At 47.5% G+C, this 17,950-nt stretch overlaps 1 protein-coding gene across 1 annotated transcript in view; it reads left to right on the forward strand.

Moving 5' to 3' along the window:
• Positions 1-17,950, forward strand: part of LOC125947487 (ATP-binding cassette sub-family C member 6-like) — a 30,402-nt gene that overhangs the window by 704 nt on the left and 11,748 nt on the right. The window contains exons 2-4 of the mRNA XM_049672297.1: positions 3,396-3,524; positions 5,947-6,112; positions 16,371-16,628. Of these exons, the coding sequence (XP_049528254.1) occupies positions 3,396-3,524; positions 5,947-6,112; positions 16,371-16,628 (553 nt within the window). The remainder of the gene's footprint in view (positions 1-3,395; positions 3,525-5,946; positions 6,113-16,370; positions 16,629-17,950) is intronic.

Here is a 17,950-nt window from a genome sequence, read left to right on the forward strand (position 1 = left end):
CGTACAGCGCTCGACCGCTGGCGCCACGCTGCGCCGCTCGCGCGTACCGCGTTTTTAGGTGGTTGCTTTCGCCCAGGGCGCTCGAACGCAATCATATGGTTTGCATGCTTGCCTAGTTTAGAACTGTGGTTGTATGGCCGAGTGGTTGCGGCGCTCGCCTCGGGATTATGTGTATGCGGGTACGAATCCTGCCTTGGCTCGTTTTTTTTCAATATCACGCTTTTCCTTTTGTTTTCCTCTCTGTTTGCCAGCGCGGTCGTTTGAACCCCGGCGCCATGGCGGAAGCCGTGGTGCCGGGCGCCGACGCGAAGCGGCGGTCTTTGGGGTGTTGCGGAGCGCAGCGTAGCAATACCCCAAATAAAAAGATACTGCTCCAGTCAGGTAGACTGCTCCCTTCCTGATAGTGAGATTATATTTGGATCATCAAAACAATGATGCGTTTATTTAGGAATACCACCGATCCCCTAACAGCAGGCTAATCACCCCTATCCCAGCGTGTTCTCCGTCAACGCCTCCTCCGTTCCAACGGCGGCGGCTAGAAACGTGGTACGCGCGAGCGGCGCAGCGCGGCGCCAGCGGTCGAGTGCTGTACGGGGGCGCAAATAGAAATACGCTTCCGGGACGGACCATGATGGTGGGGAAAGCTGGAGGTACCCGTTCCACGGTTAGTAGCGACTGCAACCCGGCCATGGCGCGTGGCCATTTCCGCGGTGCGAGCTGCACCTCTGGCGTTCGATGACGTGCGATTCCGCCGGTTCCTCCTCCGTCGCCGTCATCCAGCCTGGCGTGGCTCCTGGTGGTGGCGTGGTCTTCTACGCGCTGCTGCAGCTCCCGGCTCCGCCGTTCGAGAAGGGCATCGCCAGCGCAGGTGACATCATGCGCGCAATCGCGCCAACACCACCTCAAGAGCGGCTCCGTCCCTCGGTGCGTAGTTCTCTGGTTCTCTGGTGCGGTGTGGTGTGGTCTCTGGTGGGAAGGCATTGAGCGGGCGGCGGCTCCTTCCGGCGACCTGCTGCGTGCACTCACCAGAACGAGGTCTGAGAAGAAAACTAGACCTGGTGTGCGCCAGGGGACGGTTTAGGGCCTTTCGGTTCCTGCAAGACCTCAACAAGGTTTAGGGCCTTTGGTTCCTGCAAGACCGCAACTCTGAAGCGGCACCACCTGGGTCTGCTCAATCTTCGCGAGGAGTCCGTCATGTAAACCAGTCAGGTTTAGGGCCTGCGGGTTCCTGGAAGACCTCGGTGACTCGGCCTTGGCGGCTCCGCCGATCCTCGTTCGGTGCATTATCAGTCTCCAAGGTTCGCCCGCCGGTAGGAGTGTCATGCCGTCGCTGCAAGCCACCGTGGGCCAGTGCCGTCAAAGCCTTCGCTGCGCCGCTGCGGGGAAAAGCGCTGGCCATGGAAGAAGGGATGCCGCTGGTGAATGCTTGCACCCGTTGTGCTGACGACCAACTACACCACCCATCGCCGACTCGTCGCCTCTCCTCGTTTTGTGCCTTGCGGTGCGCTCGCTGTGACGACGTGGCGGAGTGAGCGAGTGATTTTGCGACGCGGAGCAGCGGTGTGTGTGTGTGTCTTTCATTGTGTGTGTCTTTCGTTTCGCCCATGGCGACTCGGCATCTCTCGTCCGCCGTGCCGCCGGGTTCGAGCGCCGTGTTGCCAGTGCCGTCAACGCCCTCGCAGAGAAAGGGGCAGTGTGGGAACGCTGACGTGAATAGTGGATAAGATCCAACGGTCGACGAGGAAGTTCACGGACGCGCTAACAGTGGTGCGAGGAACGCGCGAGCTGCGGCTGCGCGTTCTTGGACAGGGCCGGCCGGGACTGGAGCTCTGGCCGTGGACCGCGGGCCCGAGCCGTTTTCCCACAATATATATATATATATATATATATATATATATATATATATATATATATATACGTCTCGCAAGCTGACCGGCTACAATTCGTAAATTGCCATATGTACCGTAGGCAATTAAGGAGCCAATTAGCGAGTTTGTGTTAATTAGTGAAATATGTGTTTTGATTTATTGTGCAAGCAATGTCCGCCTGTTCGAGTAATCCTTCTCAAGGACCACAGTTATGCCAACTTCCGCAGGCGATTTCACAAAAATTCATAAAACTTAAATATTATTACCATGTTCATAAGTTACATCGCAAATGACTAGTTTCAAACCCGTAGACCCCCGCATAGAAGCCCGGTGCTCAAACCATTATGCCACAAACGCATGACTAAGAAATGTTTAGCAGAACTCACCTGGCGATGATTGTTGGCTCTTAATGCCACTATAGCATTCAGCAGTGTAGTGACGCACCACAGTGTCACCGCGAAATGCGTCATTGTCATTCGCATTGTTGCTAGAGTATTTCTAATGTCACTGTTTCGTGTAATATTTTTTTTGCATTATTGCTGTAAGAGCGCACTTGTAATGCCGTGGTGTTATTTTTGCTTGTATTTGATAACGCATATTTGTTGTAGCTTCATGTTGTATGCACCACCTATTCAAGAGCCAAGAAGTAGCTGCCGCTGAGTTTGTGCGCCAACGTCTTACATCATGTAAATAAAAAAAAAAGAATACTGCAGAAACTCCCTAGTTGGGACTTGTCAAATAGTGTGTAAACATACTTTTCGGCTATCTCAGTACACATACGTAGTTATAAGGCGTTCTCATATTTACCCCCATAGGACCTCATCGATACCTATGGAGCGCATCCTATCACGCGTTACGGACAGATTGACGGGCTGGCATATTTACGAAGGGCGTAGCCCCAGAATGCTTACGCATTAAAAAAGTACGAGCTAGGTACGGACTTCTTTGCCGCGCTTCGATGATGATGATGATTTATGAGCATCCCTTTGAAACAGAGCGGTGACAAATAGCCACTAGCCTGCTTGATTTAATAAGGTACGTTATACATGTTTCTAATTCTAGCATTTTTGTATATGTCTCCTGAATGTTTCCTAATGTCTCCTTAATGCAGTCTGCGCATGGCCTCCAAGATGCGGGGATCGCTGGTGCTAACGTTCAGCTCATTCCATTGCTGCTTGCGGCCGCTCGTGGCGCAGTGCTAACGCATCGGACAGCCGTGCTTGAGGAATCCGTGTGACGAGGGCTAGATTCCGCCCAGCACCGAAGAAAATTGTTGCGAATATTTTGTTAAGTGAGGCGCAGCGTAATGAGGCTAGTACTATAAGGTTCCACAGGTGCTTTGAAAGAGGCGAGGTTCGAAGTAGTCCTTATTTACAGTTTGTTTGCTCGGACAACTCTCTGATCGCCGATCAGCAATTATACGCAACTGATGATGACGAAGCAATAGAAGAAAAACAATCGTTACAAAGTACGTCTCCTGCAATTATTTCCTTGGTTAAAAACTAATTTCTTGACCGTGCTTTGCAGCCAACGCGTGCGCAGCCCTTATCATTTCATCTGGTTGCTCATTCGTCACGGTTGGCAAGAGCAAGTGTGGTCGGTCGCCGTCGCGATCGTGTACTATTTGTCCATCCTGCTGCGGATTCCACTTTTTCAGTAAGTACACATCCTTCAATACCCTTGACGTTTCTGCTAGAGGGAGCGACATGGCGTAAGGAGCGCCTAACTGAAAACGTTTATTTTTTCCCTGGTGCGTGCATAACGATACGCCTTTTCGGAGGCAGCCTCATTTCTGTTGAGAAGGTGGCTCCGCGACACTTTGATGGCGCTGATGTTGAAGGAAGACGCCTTACTACAAGGCTGGTCGCAAATGGTAGCGGTCGACATAAGTAGAGACGTTTAGACTATTGAAGCAACAGTAAAGCAGGGAAGAGATGGAAGCGTGGTTACACACACACACACACACACACACACACACACACACACACACACACACACACACACACACACACACACACTTCTTTGTTCCTGTCATTTTACCGCTTCGATCTCACCAATTAGGTATGAACCAACTTTGATTTTCCCAAATCAAAGACCCGATAAATATGAGGCAGGAGGAAGCGCTACACAGTTTTCTGTTTATTGTAAGAATAAATTCCAAATTCTTAATTTTAAAAAAGTTTGAAGCAAGATGGTGAAGTAGCCGAGTTGGCTGGGAATCACAATGAGAGTGTAACACAGCGGAAAAAAACTCACGCGGAAACTCCCTTGGGTGTTGTCTAAGTATGCGCAATCATTGTGCCATTTGTTTATCTCTAAGCAGTCCGGTGTCATTATCAGTGTTATGAGACTTGATCCAGCCACAGAAACGACAGCGCTGCGGCGACACGAACTGCACGGTGCGGGCCCAGACGCAAGGTGCATGATCTTACTGCATAGCAGTGGTTTGAAATGTGCTTTCTGTGGTACACTCCCTTGGGTGTTGTCTAAGTATGCGCAATCATTGTGCCATTTGTTTATCTCTAAGCAGTCCGGTGTCATTATCAGTGTTATGAGACTTGATCCAGCCACAGAAACGACAGCGCTGCGGCGACACGAACTGCACGGTGCGGGCCCAGACGCAAGGTGCATGATCTTACTGCATAGCAGTGGTTTGAAATGTGCTTTCTGTGGGTACCGGCTGAAACAGAAACCACATGGCTGACATTTTGACAGCGATATCACAGGAACCTCGCTTGGAGCAAAAGAAAAATACTGACGCCGGGCGACGCTGTGCCCAAAAGTAAGCCGGCACTTCGCTCGTTGTGTTTGCCGTTTTTATTCAGCTCAAGCCCGTTAGCTGGATGCTATCCAATGTGGCGCTTAATTGATGCGGCAAGTTTTCTATCTACGAGTCCTCTTTAAGCAACGCCATAACGATGGTGCATCATTTTAAGTGCAGAGCACGCGAGTATACCGCAGTTACGTCATACAACAGTGCCGAACGTCTCATTTCGCCTGCGGCTGCATTGGCATATTACTGCTAACAGTAATTGTAAGGAATATTTTATCAATAATAAATAATTTAATTCATGTGCCAAGTAAGAACACCGAGGTCTAGGTTCTTATAAAATCAATCAATCAATCATATATTTACTGTGCCCAGGAAAAACCCTAAGGTCTGAATGATTACGCCCGCATACACTAAAAACAAACAAAAAATCTGCAGTGGAATACAAGTAAAGAAACAATTAACATGGACATGTTTGGAAAAAAAATTGTACATGCAACAACTTGCATGGTGAATAAAAAAGAAGGGGAGAAGGGCAGTTAAACATTATGTGAAGCTGTGACACAACAACGCAAAGCTCGGGAAAAAAAAAGGGCAACCAGTTCTGAAAAAAAAATTGAGATCATAAAAATAAGCGTTATAAAGACTCTGTACTATGTGGACGGTTGAGTGTGGGTGGTGACAGAAATGAAGAAGGAAAGGTCTATGTTCTCTGATGATCTTGCGCGGAATCCGAAACATGATATAACTAAGGAGTTCAGGACAGGTGAGGATACCATGCACGAATAATAATAATAATAATAATAATAATAATAATAATAATAATAATAATAATAATAATAATAATAATAATAATAATAATAGTAAATCAGTGAATGTATGCAGCTGATGGTTTACATAAGATCGCTCAGAGATTCCGAATTACGCGTTGAAGAGCTCAATTTGAACGGAAGGCTTGAACTACTTAACCGTTTAAGGCGACTCGCAACACACAAGGTACTCTTCAGAACACGCTTTTGTGTGTCGGCTTTCACCTCATTTTATATAAATGCAAATTACTACTAGCAGAGTGCACTCAGCCTGAAATGTTTAACTACTATTTTAGTTCCTGCTAAACTGAAACCTGAACGTGCGCTATCAAAGGTTTGTGAACCAAGAAACGGCAAACAGGATAGTGGCGAATTGAAACGTACACCTTATGTTGACCGCTATGGTATGTTATCAGATGTCTAGCATGCATACACAGTGTTCGAGGGCGTGGAATTTATTTTCTTCTTCCTTGTTTGCTTGTCTGTCACGTGTGCACAGTGGCCTGCTCGCTGGCGGTGGCGCCGGCCTCTCCTTCAACCAAGCCGTGCTCTTGCTGGTAGCATCGTGTGTCGCGGAGGGCCTCGTGTGCAGCTTCTGCGTCACCTTTTCCGTCCGGTGCCAGACCAGAGCTCAACTATTGGTGCAGACGGCTGTCTTCCAGAAGGTAATATACTTTGATGAAAACTTGTTGTTGAGCCACTTGATACATGCTTCATAGAACGAAAAAGAAGCAAAATACCAAGGAAAATACAGGCGAACGGAAAGGGCGTCTCCTTTCCTTTCGCATGTCTTTTCCATTGTGTTTCGCAGCTTTTTCGTTGTATGAAGGTGATACAGGTATGCGTTGTACTAAGTATGTTATGTATGTGCAGATTGATTTACGTTACTCGCCGTTGTGGATTTGGCTTTGCGTTGCTAAGGCCGAGGTTACGGGATAAAATGCTGGTCGTGGCGGCCACATTCCGACGGGGGCGAAATAAAAAACGCATGTGTTCAATGCGTTGGGTTCGACCACATTATACTGTAGTCATCCACTACGGAGTGCCTCATAATCATGTCGTGATTTTGGTGCGTAAAACCCAAGAATTTAATTGATTTCTTTGCATATAACATATACAAGAGTATCAGAGTAATGTAAAGGAGTGCACGGTAGCAAATGTGCGTAAAACATTAACTTTTCTTGAGACAAGTAGTAACCGGCAACACATTTGTGCCCAACGTTTCTACCGTGTCAATGAAAGAAAAAGCTAACTCTGTCCTAAAATACGCCTAGCCAACGGTACAGCACTTTTTAAGTTATTTTGTGGGAGGGTGCACCATTGCGTGGAAGCCCGATTATATTTCTTTCTCTTAAACACAATAGGCGTTGTTCGCTCATGGCCTAACTAGACATCATCAGTGGCTACTCATGTGCTTCCTGTACCAGCTTACTCATTCGTTGCTTGATGTGCCCATTCCACGATTTTTTTAAGAGTTCGCCCGTAGCCAGCCCCAAATTTGTAATGAAAAAAAAAGTACATTCACGAACGCTGATTCATTCCTTATCGGAATGGACAACAGCACCATATGCAACTCTTGCGCATGGAATGAGACCATAGAATACATTTTGCCAATGTTCAACCTACAACTCTCGGTGACATGCACTGCGAATGAGCCTTAGCAGCTGAGACGAGAGATGGTTCCTGGAAGCTAAAAGATCTTAGGGCCCTGACCGCAGAGCTCTAGTATTCACGAGACCACCAAAGCGCTGATGTCCTTTTTAAGGACAACCGGACTAGATGAGCGCCTGTGAGTGAACATTCATCATAAGGTAACGTATACGTTAGTGAACATTTATTTGAGAGTTCGCGCACGCTGACTTTCCTTCTCTCCTTCTTGTCTTTCTTTCCCGCTTTCGCCGGGGGAAGAAAGATAACCAGCCGACGCTCTGGATAACTTCCCCGCCTTTCTTTCTCTTTTTATCTGTAATGGTAAAAAATTGCGCAGCTTAATAACTACGCTTTTATGAAGCATTTCAGCCTGTGAACGATATGTACCACTTCTTAAATGGTAGTGACCGCAGTATGCCAAAGCTCGCATGCTTCTGAGATCACATGGCGCCGCATGCTTTACGTACAGCACGCTGGAATTCGCGAGAATGGTAGATTGAGCGAACTGGTAATAGTAAATACTTTTGCAACGCAATACACTGAGCGGGAGCACAATAACGTCCGCAAACTTGGACATCAATGGGTGGTTCAGCAGCTCCTGTGTCTTTTTTAATCATTGCATCATGCTTTGCAGGAAAATCCTTGAGGCCATGCAAAAAAAGAAAAAAAAAACATGTGTTCAACATCTAATGCTTCGAAGGGGTGTTACGAAATTACAATGCGTTTCACAACAGCAGAGTGAGTGAGAAAACTTTGATTGTTCGTAAGGGGTGACACCGGAGCTCCGGTACCGCTCGTAGGCATCCAGGGAGCCCAATGTCACCCCAAGAGGCAGGGGTTAGTATAGACGAATCGGCTTGCCGCTTCAACTGCCAGACGGACAATGTTGGCCTGTGCCGCCGGGTCTTCGCTATGAAGCCCGGTCTCCCATGCTTCTTCGTCGTGAATAATTTATATCCCGGGGTGTAGCTGCACTCCGATAGGATATGCCTTAAAGTTCCTATTTTATCGCAGAATCTGCAGAATTGGTCCTTCGGATTTCCCGTTTGCGTGAGGTATCTCCATCTGGGAGACATGTGGTTCTTGGCTTGCAGGCGGCGCCAGGTGACTGCGTCTGCGGACGTGAGGTACCTACCCGGGAGTGGTTATTTCCGACGTCCTAATCTGTAGTGCTCTGTGACCTCGATGTATGTCGCGAGCGTCTCGACCTACCAGTTAGGTTGAGGCCGCCCCCCACCCCCCGGATAATGAGCGCTCGGGTGAGGGCGTTGGCGGCTTCGTTTCCTTTTATGTTGGACTGAGCGGGGGCCCAGGTTATTGTGATCCCTTTGTCTATGTTACCTTTCGATATTATGCTGTACGCGTAGTCTGATATTTTGCCTCTGCAGAAATTTCATACTGCCGATTTACTGTCGCTAACAATAACCCTTGCGTCCGTACTAACGCACGCCAGGGCGATCGCCGCTTCCTCCGCTGCCGTGGCGTCTACTCGGCTTGTATATATCGCGCCCTGTTCTACTCCGGACCCGTCGACTGCCACTGAGACGGAGCTTCCGTCTCCGCCAAGGGCGGTGTCAGTGAAGGCAACCGTCTCGGGTGGCATTCTGCTTAGCTTTGTTGCCAAGTGTTTGGCTCTGTGCTGGCGTCTTTCCTGATCGTGTTGTGGGTGCATGTTCTTAGGTATCGGTGCGACCGTGAGAGCTTTCCTAATTTTGGACTCAATGTGGAACGTCCGGTGCTTAGTTCCTCTGTTCGCTTGTAGTCCTACCGAGTTTAGAATCTGCTGTCCTGTCTCGGTTAGACTAAGGCGTTCGAGTTGTGCCGTTCTCGTCGCTTCCGCTAACTCCTGCCGTGTGTTATGCACCCCCATTCCCTCTATTGCCTCAGTTGAGGTCGAGATTGGTAGTCCCAGTGCACGTTTCGTGCATTTCCTTATTATTACGTCTAACTTCTTTCTTTCTGCTTTTTTGATGTTGAGGAGTGGGGTTGAGTAGCAGATCCGACTCAAGATCAAGGCCTGGACCAGCCCTAAGTTGTTCTTCTCCTTTAGCTCTCTCCTCTCGCCGAGATTCTTCAATGATGTTTACCACTTGGTTAGCGTGCGCGTCTAGTTTAGCTATAGTCGTGTGTTTGTTTCCTGTCGTGCTTATGAGCATGCCCAGAATTCGGATCTCATCTACTTGCGGGATTTCTTTCCCGTCTGAGTCTATCGAGATTCTGGGAGGAGATGCGTTGTCTGTCCTCATCCTGGGCCTGATGATTAGTAGTTCCGACTTCGTCGGGGAGCAGCTCAGCCCTTTACTTTTGGCATGGAAGTCTATGATGCCGGCTGCCCGCTGGAGCCTTTCTTCGATAGACGCTTCGCTGCCCTCATTGAGCCAAACGTTGACGTCGTCTGCGTAGACGCTCGTCTTTAGTCCTACGATCCTTCCTAACTTGCGGGGGAAGTCTTCCATAACTGGATTAAATAGGAAGGGGGATATGATGGCTCCTTGCAGGGTGCCCTTGTTTCCTAATTTAATCTCTTCTGAGCTGAGGCTCTGCATGTGCAGGGTCGCTGTTATGTCTTTGAGAAAAGATTTTACGTAGTCGAAGGTCCTCTTCCCTACGTTAACATCTGACAGGCCGTCGAGCATGGCAGAGTGGCTGGCATTATCAAACGCTTTGGGTATGTCTATGCCCAATATTGCTCTCGTATCTTTGGTCTTTCGTTTGTCTATAATATCGTGTTGGAGCCTTAGCATGGTATCTTGAGCGCTAAGGTGCGGTCTGAAACCTACCATCTCGTGGGGCCAAATGCTGTTTTCTTCCGCGAATCGAGTTAGTCGCATCTGAATTACCGTCTTCTATAATTTGCCTAAGCGCAAGACAGGGGTAATTGGAGATCGCAGGAAGAGGCCTTCGTCCTGCAGTGGACATAAAATATAGGCTGGTGATGATGATGATGATGATGATGATGATGATAATTTGCCTAGACACGAGATCAGTGAGATAGGCCTGAGATTTTCTATACCCGGGATTTTGCCCTACTTATGGAATAAAATGGTGTTGACATGTTTCCAGTCTTTAGGGACTTCCCCGGATTCCCACACTTTGTTCAGATAAGCTGCAATGTGAACTATAGAGTCGTCGTCTAAGTCCCTTAGCATACCGTATAGGTGATCCTGTCTGGGCCAGGGCCTGCGTTCGTTTTGAAGTCAAAGAGCGCGGCTCTGACCTCTGCTACTAGAATGGATTCGTCCGGTAGCGGATTCTCCGCTCGCTGATATTCTTTATCCGCTACCGGGCATGCGTGGCCTATGTAGATATATTTAAGTCGGTCTATCAGCTGTTCATCGGTTCCGTCAAATTTGTATCTTGCCTTGATTTGCTCTATGTTGGCGTGGGTTTTGGTGTTGGTGGGGTCTATGAGGTGGCACAGCATCTGCCACGTGTTGGGATGGCTCATATTCTTCTCTAGCTCGTCGCACTTTTGATCCCACCTTTTCTCTTCTAGTTTGAAGGCGTAGCTCTCTATTTCTTTATTGTGCTGGGCTATTTTCTTCCTTAGGTTCCGGTTCCATTTCTGGTGCTTTAGCTTATTCTCGAGGGTTGTTTTTCGGTTCCACATATTTCTAAGCTGGTTCTCTAATCTGAATGGGAGGTCATCGCCCTCTACCGTTTCGGTGGTCTGTTTCACGTGTGAGACGACGGTTGAGGTCCGCTCTGTTATGTCTCTGATTTCGCCTAAGTCTGCTGTTGATCTGATATTCCTGAATTTATCCCAGTCAGTTGCGGTGGCCTGCTTTGGCTTACGTACGGGCACCCCTATTTTCCTATCGATTTGTATTTCGTATATAGAGTGATCGCTGCCGAGGTTTTCGCCCGTGTTCTTCCACGATGCTTTGCCCGTCCTGTGCCCTAGTGTTAGGTCCGGTGTTGTGTCACAGCAGATGCTGTTGCCCATTCTGGTTTGCTCGTTCGGATCCGTTAGTAGCGAGGGTCCTGTTTTCTGAATGGCTTCCCACAGCATTCTACCTTTCCTGTCGATTTTGGTGTAGCCCCATTCGTGATGCTTTGCATTAAAGTCCCTTCGATGTCGGCCTGCTTCTGCCCGCGGTCGCTTCTCCCTTTTCTTGTTGCCCGGGCCGCGTCGCGTTCTTTAACCCAGTGGGGCTTCCTGCAGAGTTCCTTGCATGTCGGGTCCCCTAACTGATCCTTCTTCCCGCAGAGCAGACACTTCGGCTCGCAGGCGTGCTCCTCCGGCGGATTTCTTAGCCCGCAGCCTCTGCAGCGGGTGCTTCTTGAATCTGGGCAGACGCCTTGCCTGTGTCCAATCTTGCCGCATGCGTAGCACACGTTGTACTTTTTCTTATATAGGTGACACGGAATCCATTGACTGAAAATTTTTACGGCCTTTGGTACTTCCAGATCTTTGAAGTTAATGATGACCGATTCGGATGTCCTTCCTATAGTCTTCTTACTGCCGTATGCGTATGGTTCCGTGGGTTGTCCAACGCCTTGTGTATTTGTTCTTCTGTCAGCTCTAGGTTAATCCCGTAGATGACGCCTTGCCCCCCTCGGGCATCGCCGGGTGGGCAGTCATTTCGATATCTTCTTCTCCGGCTCGAATGTTCTTGATTTTGGCGAAGGCCTCTGCCCTTTCCTTGTTCGGGGTTGATATTAAGATTGTTTGGTTGTTTTTGTTGAAGACAATGTCCTCTTCTGCCATGGGGGGTCGCCCGGCCGCCTCCAGGATGGCGTTTCCGGTGAGAACCCCCAGCTTCTTCTTTATGCTGTCGAATTCCTGCTGCTGGTCGGAGGATAATTTTCTCTGTGCCCACTGGCAGGCGAACTTGAAGCTTGTCTACCGTCCTCTCTGCCGTGACCTTGTTTTTCTTCAGGTTTAGGTGCTTTCGTTCCCTTCTTCTTGCTAATACTTCTTCCACCTTCTTCCACCATCTGCGCCTATAGAGCGGCACCAGTCCTCTTGGGTTTCCTCTTTATCGGCAAAAGCGCCGACGTCCATCTTTGCTCCTTCCTCCTCTTCTACGTGGGGAGGTCTTCTTTGTGCATGATTTCCATCCGAGGACGTTGGCTGCACGTGCCTTCCGGCAGTCTCCGCTGACGCTGCAATCGCTATCCGTGGCTGCGCCTTGCTTGGGCCGGTGCAGCAGCTGCGCGAGCTGCTATGCCATTGCGTTCGCTCGGCGTTTCTCTCTTCTGCCGACATCTCCGCCGACTCTGCAGCCGCTGTACGGTTGATAGATTGGTAGGTGTGCCGACCGGCGTAGTTCTCTGCTTCTCCGCATCATGACGGCAGGAGTGGCGCTGCGGTCAGAGGTTTGCCGCGAAGGCAGCGTCGTCTGCTACTGAGAGTGTTGTTATTGCGCGCCGGTTATATTTAAAATAATATGTTTTCACCGTAAAACTTGAAAGAAAATGGTTAAATTATGTTGAGAGAGTGCTTAACAGTGCGATGTTTCTTGTTGCAATTAGTAAGTTTCAAAAGCGGTCATTTGTATCGTCTGTTAACACGCTCACGACACGGAGCGCTGCGCTCGCAGTCGCGCTAGTTCTCCGAGTTCCTGTAATTTCCTTAGACGTTTAAGGAGCGAAGTGAAGACTGTGGGTGATATTCGTGAATACCAAGCTCGTGAGACTCTGGGACAGAGTGAAAGCGTTTCTGCATAGAAGAAAATAAGCCGGAAGGGCACCACTTGCCTTGCGCCGAATTGTACGTTCGGCTACAAACATGCAAGCCACGCGCGAGAAAATCATTGGTTGCGATGCGCTGAGACAGAGAACTTTCCAAGAGACGTGAGCTTGCCTTTCACTGTGCTGAAAATGTGTTTCAACCGCATTAGTAATGTGCCAGTGCCACTTCAAGGAGCATGTCATCGAGCGTATGACCGGCAGGAAGATTGTGCAGATTCCGATGGCGTATGTGCGGCTAATAAGTGACACTGTTCCTTCGGTGCTAGCCAACGCTGCGCCTTACATATTGAAGAAAATTCCTAGAAAAAGAACATGCGAGGCTCCAACGGCGTGTCGGCCGTTGAAATAATCCGGAAGAGACAGCGAGCCAAACCAATGCCTCCTCTGGAGGCGTTGGCCAAACGTATACACACGCTCCAAGCAAATGGGATGCGAATGAAGATATAGCGAGCGTGTTCTACAGGTGAAGAATGAGTGTTTATAGACAAGTGAAGAAATAAACCTGCTCAAAGACGGCCGACGAAATCTTTGTGCGTGCAAAAAATTCAGCTGCCAGTGCAGCTGCCGCGGTTTACAACACAACGACTGGCAGATATGCCCTGCCGCTGGCATTTTTTTCCCCTTTCGCCAGCTGAAGCGTTCAGGAGTCATCGGTTGTGAGCAGCATAAAATCGAAATTTCTAACAGCATCATCAAGCTAATACATTGCTCGCCTGCACTTCTTTGTTACGACCAAAACTTGGGTCCTAAGCGTACTCCAGAAAAGAAAAAGCACGTTACGCTACGCTACATGCATTTTGAGCGCTGTCATGCAGTGCATTGTTTCATTTAAAGCTATAGTTGCAATAAACGTTTGGTGTTGCCGCATGGTTTGCGTGTGTGATCGAAGAATTACCTAAATTATTATTGCTTTCAAATATACATATATATGATCTTCACGAGTCGAAACTATGATTTTTCATGCTACAAGCTACTGCTCTCATCATACATAATCAAACTACGTAAGAACTTTTTTTTTATCACGAACAAGTTTATAATACATATTTTATAAATTTATAATAACCCCAATACAGTCAAGGAAATTGAACCAAATGACTTTAGTTGTACGAATGTCAATATTTATGCCATTGTGCATTACATCACTTCCAGCCAAATCATTTTCCTTGCGCATTCCGTGGTATAAGAATACGCCCTGCACGTTCGCGTACAGCCCCTACATATATACTGTATGCATCTGTTCCGCAAAGCAAACTTCGCCTTTCTCGCTTTAGATAAACTGATGAAGGGCTATTTCGTACATGCAGAATTTGTGCTTCTCCTCGTAGACTCAAGTTTAACGTGTTTACCCAACTAAACAGCGTTAATAGTTCTTATATTCTTGAACCTCAAACAGCGAAACAAACAGGTGACGGAAACGGAAAGTACGTTACCTTCGCAATTGACAGAGCTCTGGTGCCTTCAGAAATTTGTAACTTTCTATGATGTCACTATGAATGTGGTTTTCAGTTTAAATACAATGGCAAATAAGCCGCAGTTCCAATGTAATGTGGCCGCAGCAGCAGGCAACGCGCGCCGCCTGCGACAAACCTCCGACCGCAGCGCCAATTTTGTCGTCATGATACGGTGAAGCGCGGAACTACTCTTCGAGCCAGGCGGACGGCACACCTACCCAGCTAGCCACCGTAGCCGCTGTCCGTGGTTGCATCATGATTGGGCTGGCGCAGCAGCTATACGAGCTGCTACGCCGTTGCGTTCCCTCCACGCTAGGCTTAGCTGGCGGCGTCGCCACCTCGAAAATTCAAACTCTTGCGGAGCTTAGAGAACTGGTCCTACCTGGTCATGGTGGTAGTTCCGTGATCCCCTGGTGCTCGCGGTTCTTCTCGTTCTTAATTTTTCCCTGTAGGACTTAAACTTCCGAAGATATGGACATTTACGTAGGAGGTCTATGTGAAGGCAACTTCTGTACATCGCGCCCCCTAGCCATAACAGCAAAAAATGCCACGTTTTGATTCCAGAAATGGGGTGCACGCTTATTTACGGCAGAACGACGCTCCTATATTTGTATTGCCTTCTTTTAATTCTACATCCCATTAGCACGCAGGATGCAACGGAGCCGGAAGCCACTCGGTGCGTCTTGAACACTAAATATTCCTAATAAATATTGCTCATTGGACATCATCATCAAACAAGTGCAGTTGACTTAGAAGAGACAAAGAGGGGAAGTAAAGAAGGAAAGAAAGGCAGGCAGGGTAACTAGAACTTCTCCAGTTTGCTACCCTACACGTCGGGTGGAGGATGGGTGAGCGAATGAGCAAGAGAAGACGAGAGTTCAGTTTAGTGACGCGCCCTAGACGAGGCACAGCGTGTCCACGGCCGGGAACTCAAGTCTGTCGTTTTGAGGTACTGTAGAGAAGCTCGTATGTTTTTTTTTTTCTTAGTCAGACTCTACACTATTCCTTGAGCAGACTGCACCGTCGATTTCTATTACCGAAGCAAAAGTCCTGGGAACCTGGCCTCCATGTTCTTGATATTTCAGTTTAAAAATCCAGCCCTCAAGTTAACAGCATTTTCAACAAAAGTGCTTTGTCAAAACCGGCTTCTCGAGGCGGATGGCGCCATTACACAGATCTTCCTTATGGTAGATTTTTGTTGAACTGCGTTTCCCAGTAGGTAATTCTTTCTTGGTGGTTGTTTCAAAAGTTAACGATCTGTTGAACTCCCTTTTGAAGTACAAATGTTCGAATATTTACCCCTGACACTGTTTCTCAAAATGTGGTCCACGGACCTCCTGGGGATGAATATCGAATTTGTTTTGTTTCAAGGGATCTGCTAAGTCGTTCCCAACACATCCCCTTAAGAAGCATGGGGTCGGAAGAGCGAGTCTGAAGAGACGCTGACTTGCGCGGCACTGAACTTCTCTCACTTATTAGTAACAAACAGGTTAGGCATAAAAACAATTATTTTGATAACACTCGTTATTGGCATTTAGCACCATATTTTTGTCATCGCATGTAACCGATTTTGTAGAAAGCTTTCTCCCTCTCTCTCTCCATAAATTTGATGTCTAAATCAACTCAGGATGCAATCGCACTGAGCATGCCGACTTCCGAGTTGGTAAATGTGGTAGAGACACACGTGGTTGCTAATGCAACGCAGAAGCAATTCGTTCATTCGTCTGGCTACGTGTATGAATTTTATTATCATTTCTGCAAAGATTCGCTCATGCCACCATGGTGGTGGTGGTTGTGATGATCTTGCTACAGGTCGGGCTAGCCCGGCAGACTTGGCCGGCATGCAATGGTTCCGCTTCAGCGTCTCTTTCCGTGTCATAAACATCTGTAGATCATGTCCATCTGATCATCTCATCGATTGATTTCATCTCTCGTTGCGGTCGATCTCATCTGTCTGATAAACGTCTGTATGATCGACTTTGTCGATGAGAGGAAACGTTTATTCTCTCGTAAGAGGGTGAGTGGAATTCCCCTTACTTACTTGGGCGCTATAAATGGTTCTTTCTTGGCAACCGTTCTTCAAGTGCGTGAGGAAGACCTACTAATCTCATGCCGACCTGTCCAGGTGACCTGCCTTTCCGCCGCCGGCGTAGCGGCCAACCCTTCCGGCTTCGTGTCGACGCTGCTCATCGCTGATGCCTGGGTGGTGACTTTCTTCCAAAGTTTCTTCGCGAATGCCGGCATCGGCCTTTTGTGTATTCCGGTTGTCTTGTCTACTCTGGCACACGAAATGGGCTTCGAACCCGCCTGCGCCTGTCTAGCCTGGCTAGTGGCGGTCGCATTGGCCTGCACGGTCATAGAACCGCTGCTCTACAAGAGATGTGTGAGTGCAATTTACGTCTGTATTCCCTTTTGCTTGAGCAGAACAGAAGAGCAGCGAAAACACGAACGCCGTATAATAAATACGTTCGACTATAAGACAGGCACACAATATTATGCACAGGAATACTTGCATATAACGCATACAAACGAACAAATTGAACTCTATTCTAGCTTACAAATAGTTTGCAGAGTGCAGAAAAAGACAAAGTGTGCAAGCGTTCGTACAATTCCGCAATTAAACAAGTTAGTGCATCAAGATGAAGACACGACAGATAGCAAGATAAAGGGAAATCAAAATAATACGTAAGTTTGAACGCAAATTGCTCATTCCATATTGTTTTAATGAATACGTGCCATCGGGCACCACCGACGCTAAAAATAATGGTCACTGAGGCAACCGTAAAGCCTGGCACCACTTTGTAATAGGAGAGGAGTCTTGATATTGAGAGTATTTTTCGTATAAGCTACTTTAGAGGCACGCCAGAAAGCGCAGCGGTTGGCGCGAGGTTGTTCTTTGGCACAGCGTTGAAATATTTCCTGCAAACCGTGTAATATATGGTACAAGCACTTCTCCCAACTCTCACTGCGAACTCCACAGTTGCGACCTAGAGGATGGCAGGGGCCTTCGCGATAGATAAATATCTGCAGGGTGTGCCTGTTTAGCATATATAGTTATAGTTATATAAAATTCATGCTAGCTGGTAGCACAGCTAGGTCAATTGAAGAGGCGTACGGGAAGAAAGTGTTTAGTTATGTTAACTAATAAAGCGCCACTAAATGTGTTTTATGCATATTTTAGTGCACATGTTACAATTGTTGCAATGAAGCCTTATGAAGACATGTTCATCTATTACGAGTCTTGAGGCTAGAATTAGTGCCGAAATCTCCGTCTTAAACGCGTTGCCAAAACGCTTTATTTGTCGGGGTGATTTCGCCTGTGATGAGTGGAGAATGCTTTTTTTTTTCTTTTTTTTATTAAGATACTTCATGCATACGAAACGTCAACGTGTTCAGCATACATTGTGTAAGTAGTCAAGTTCTTGATAGCGGCGCTAGTCTGTTGCTCACTAACCAATATCACTTGATTCTTGACCGGAGTCAATTTTAGAATTACAGTATGTGAGTAAAGCTAATTGATTAAACCATTTTTTTGAGTGAGTGGGCCAAAATAGACGAAATTGTCTTGATTATTTTTGCAAGGTGCGGGAATTTTGACGCTCTTACATTCCTTATGTGGAAATGTGTGCTTTCTGTGTAGGAAGCTGTTTGCAAATAGTTAACCGATACTGTGTATTAATTTAAATTGCTCACACCTAATTTGTT

Source organism: Dermacentor silvarum, chromosome 8 (assembly GCF_013339745.2).
Source record: "Dermacentor silvarum isolate Dsil-2018 chromosome 8, BIME_Dsil_1.4, whole genome shotgun sequence".
Lineage (NCBI taxonomy): Eukaryota > Metazoa > Arthropoda > Arachnida > Ixodida > Ixodidae > Dermacentor > Dermacentor silvarum.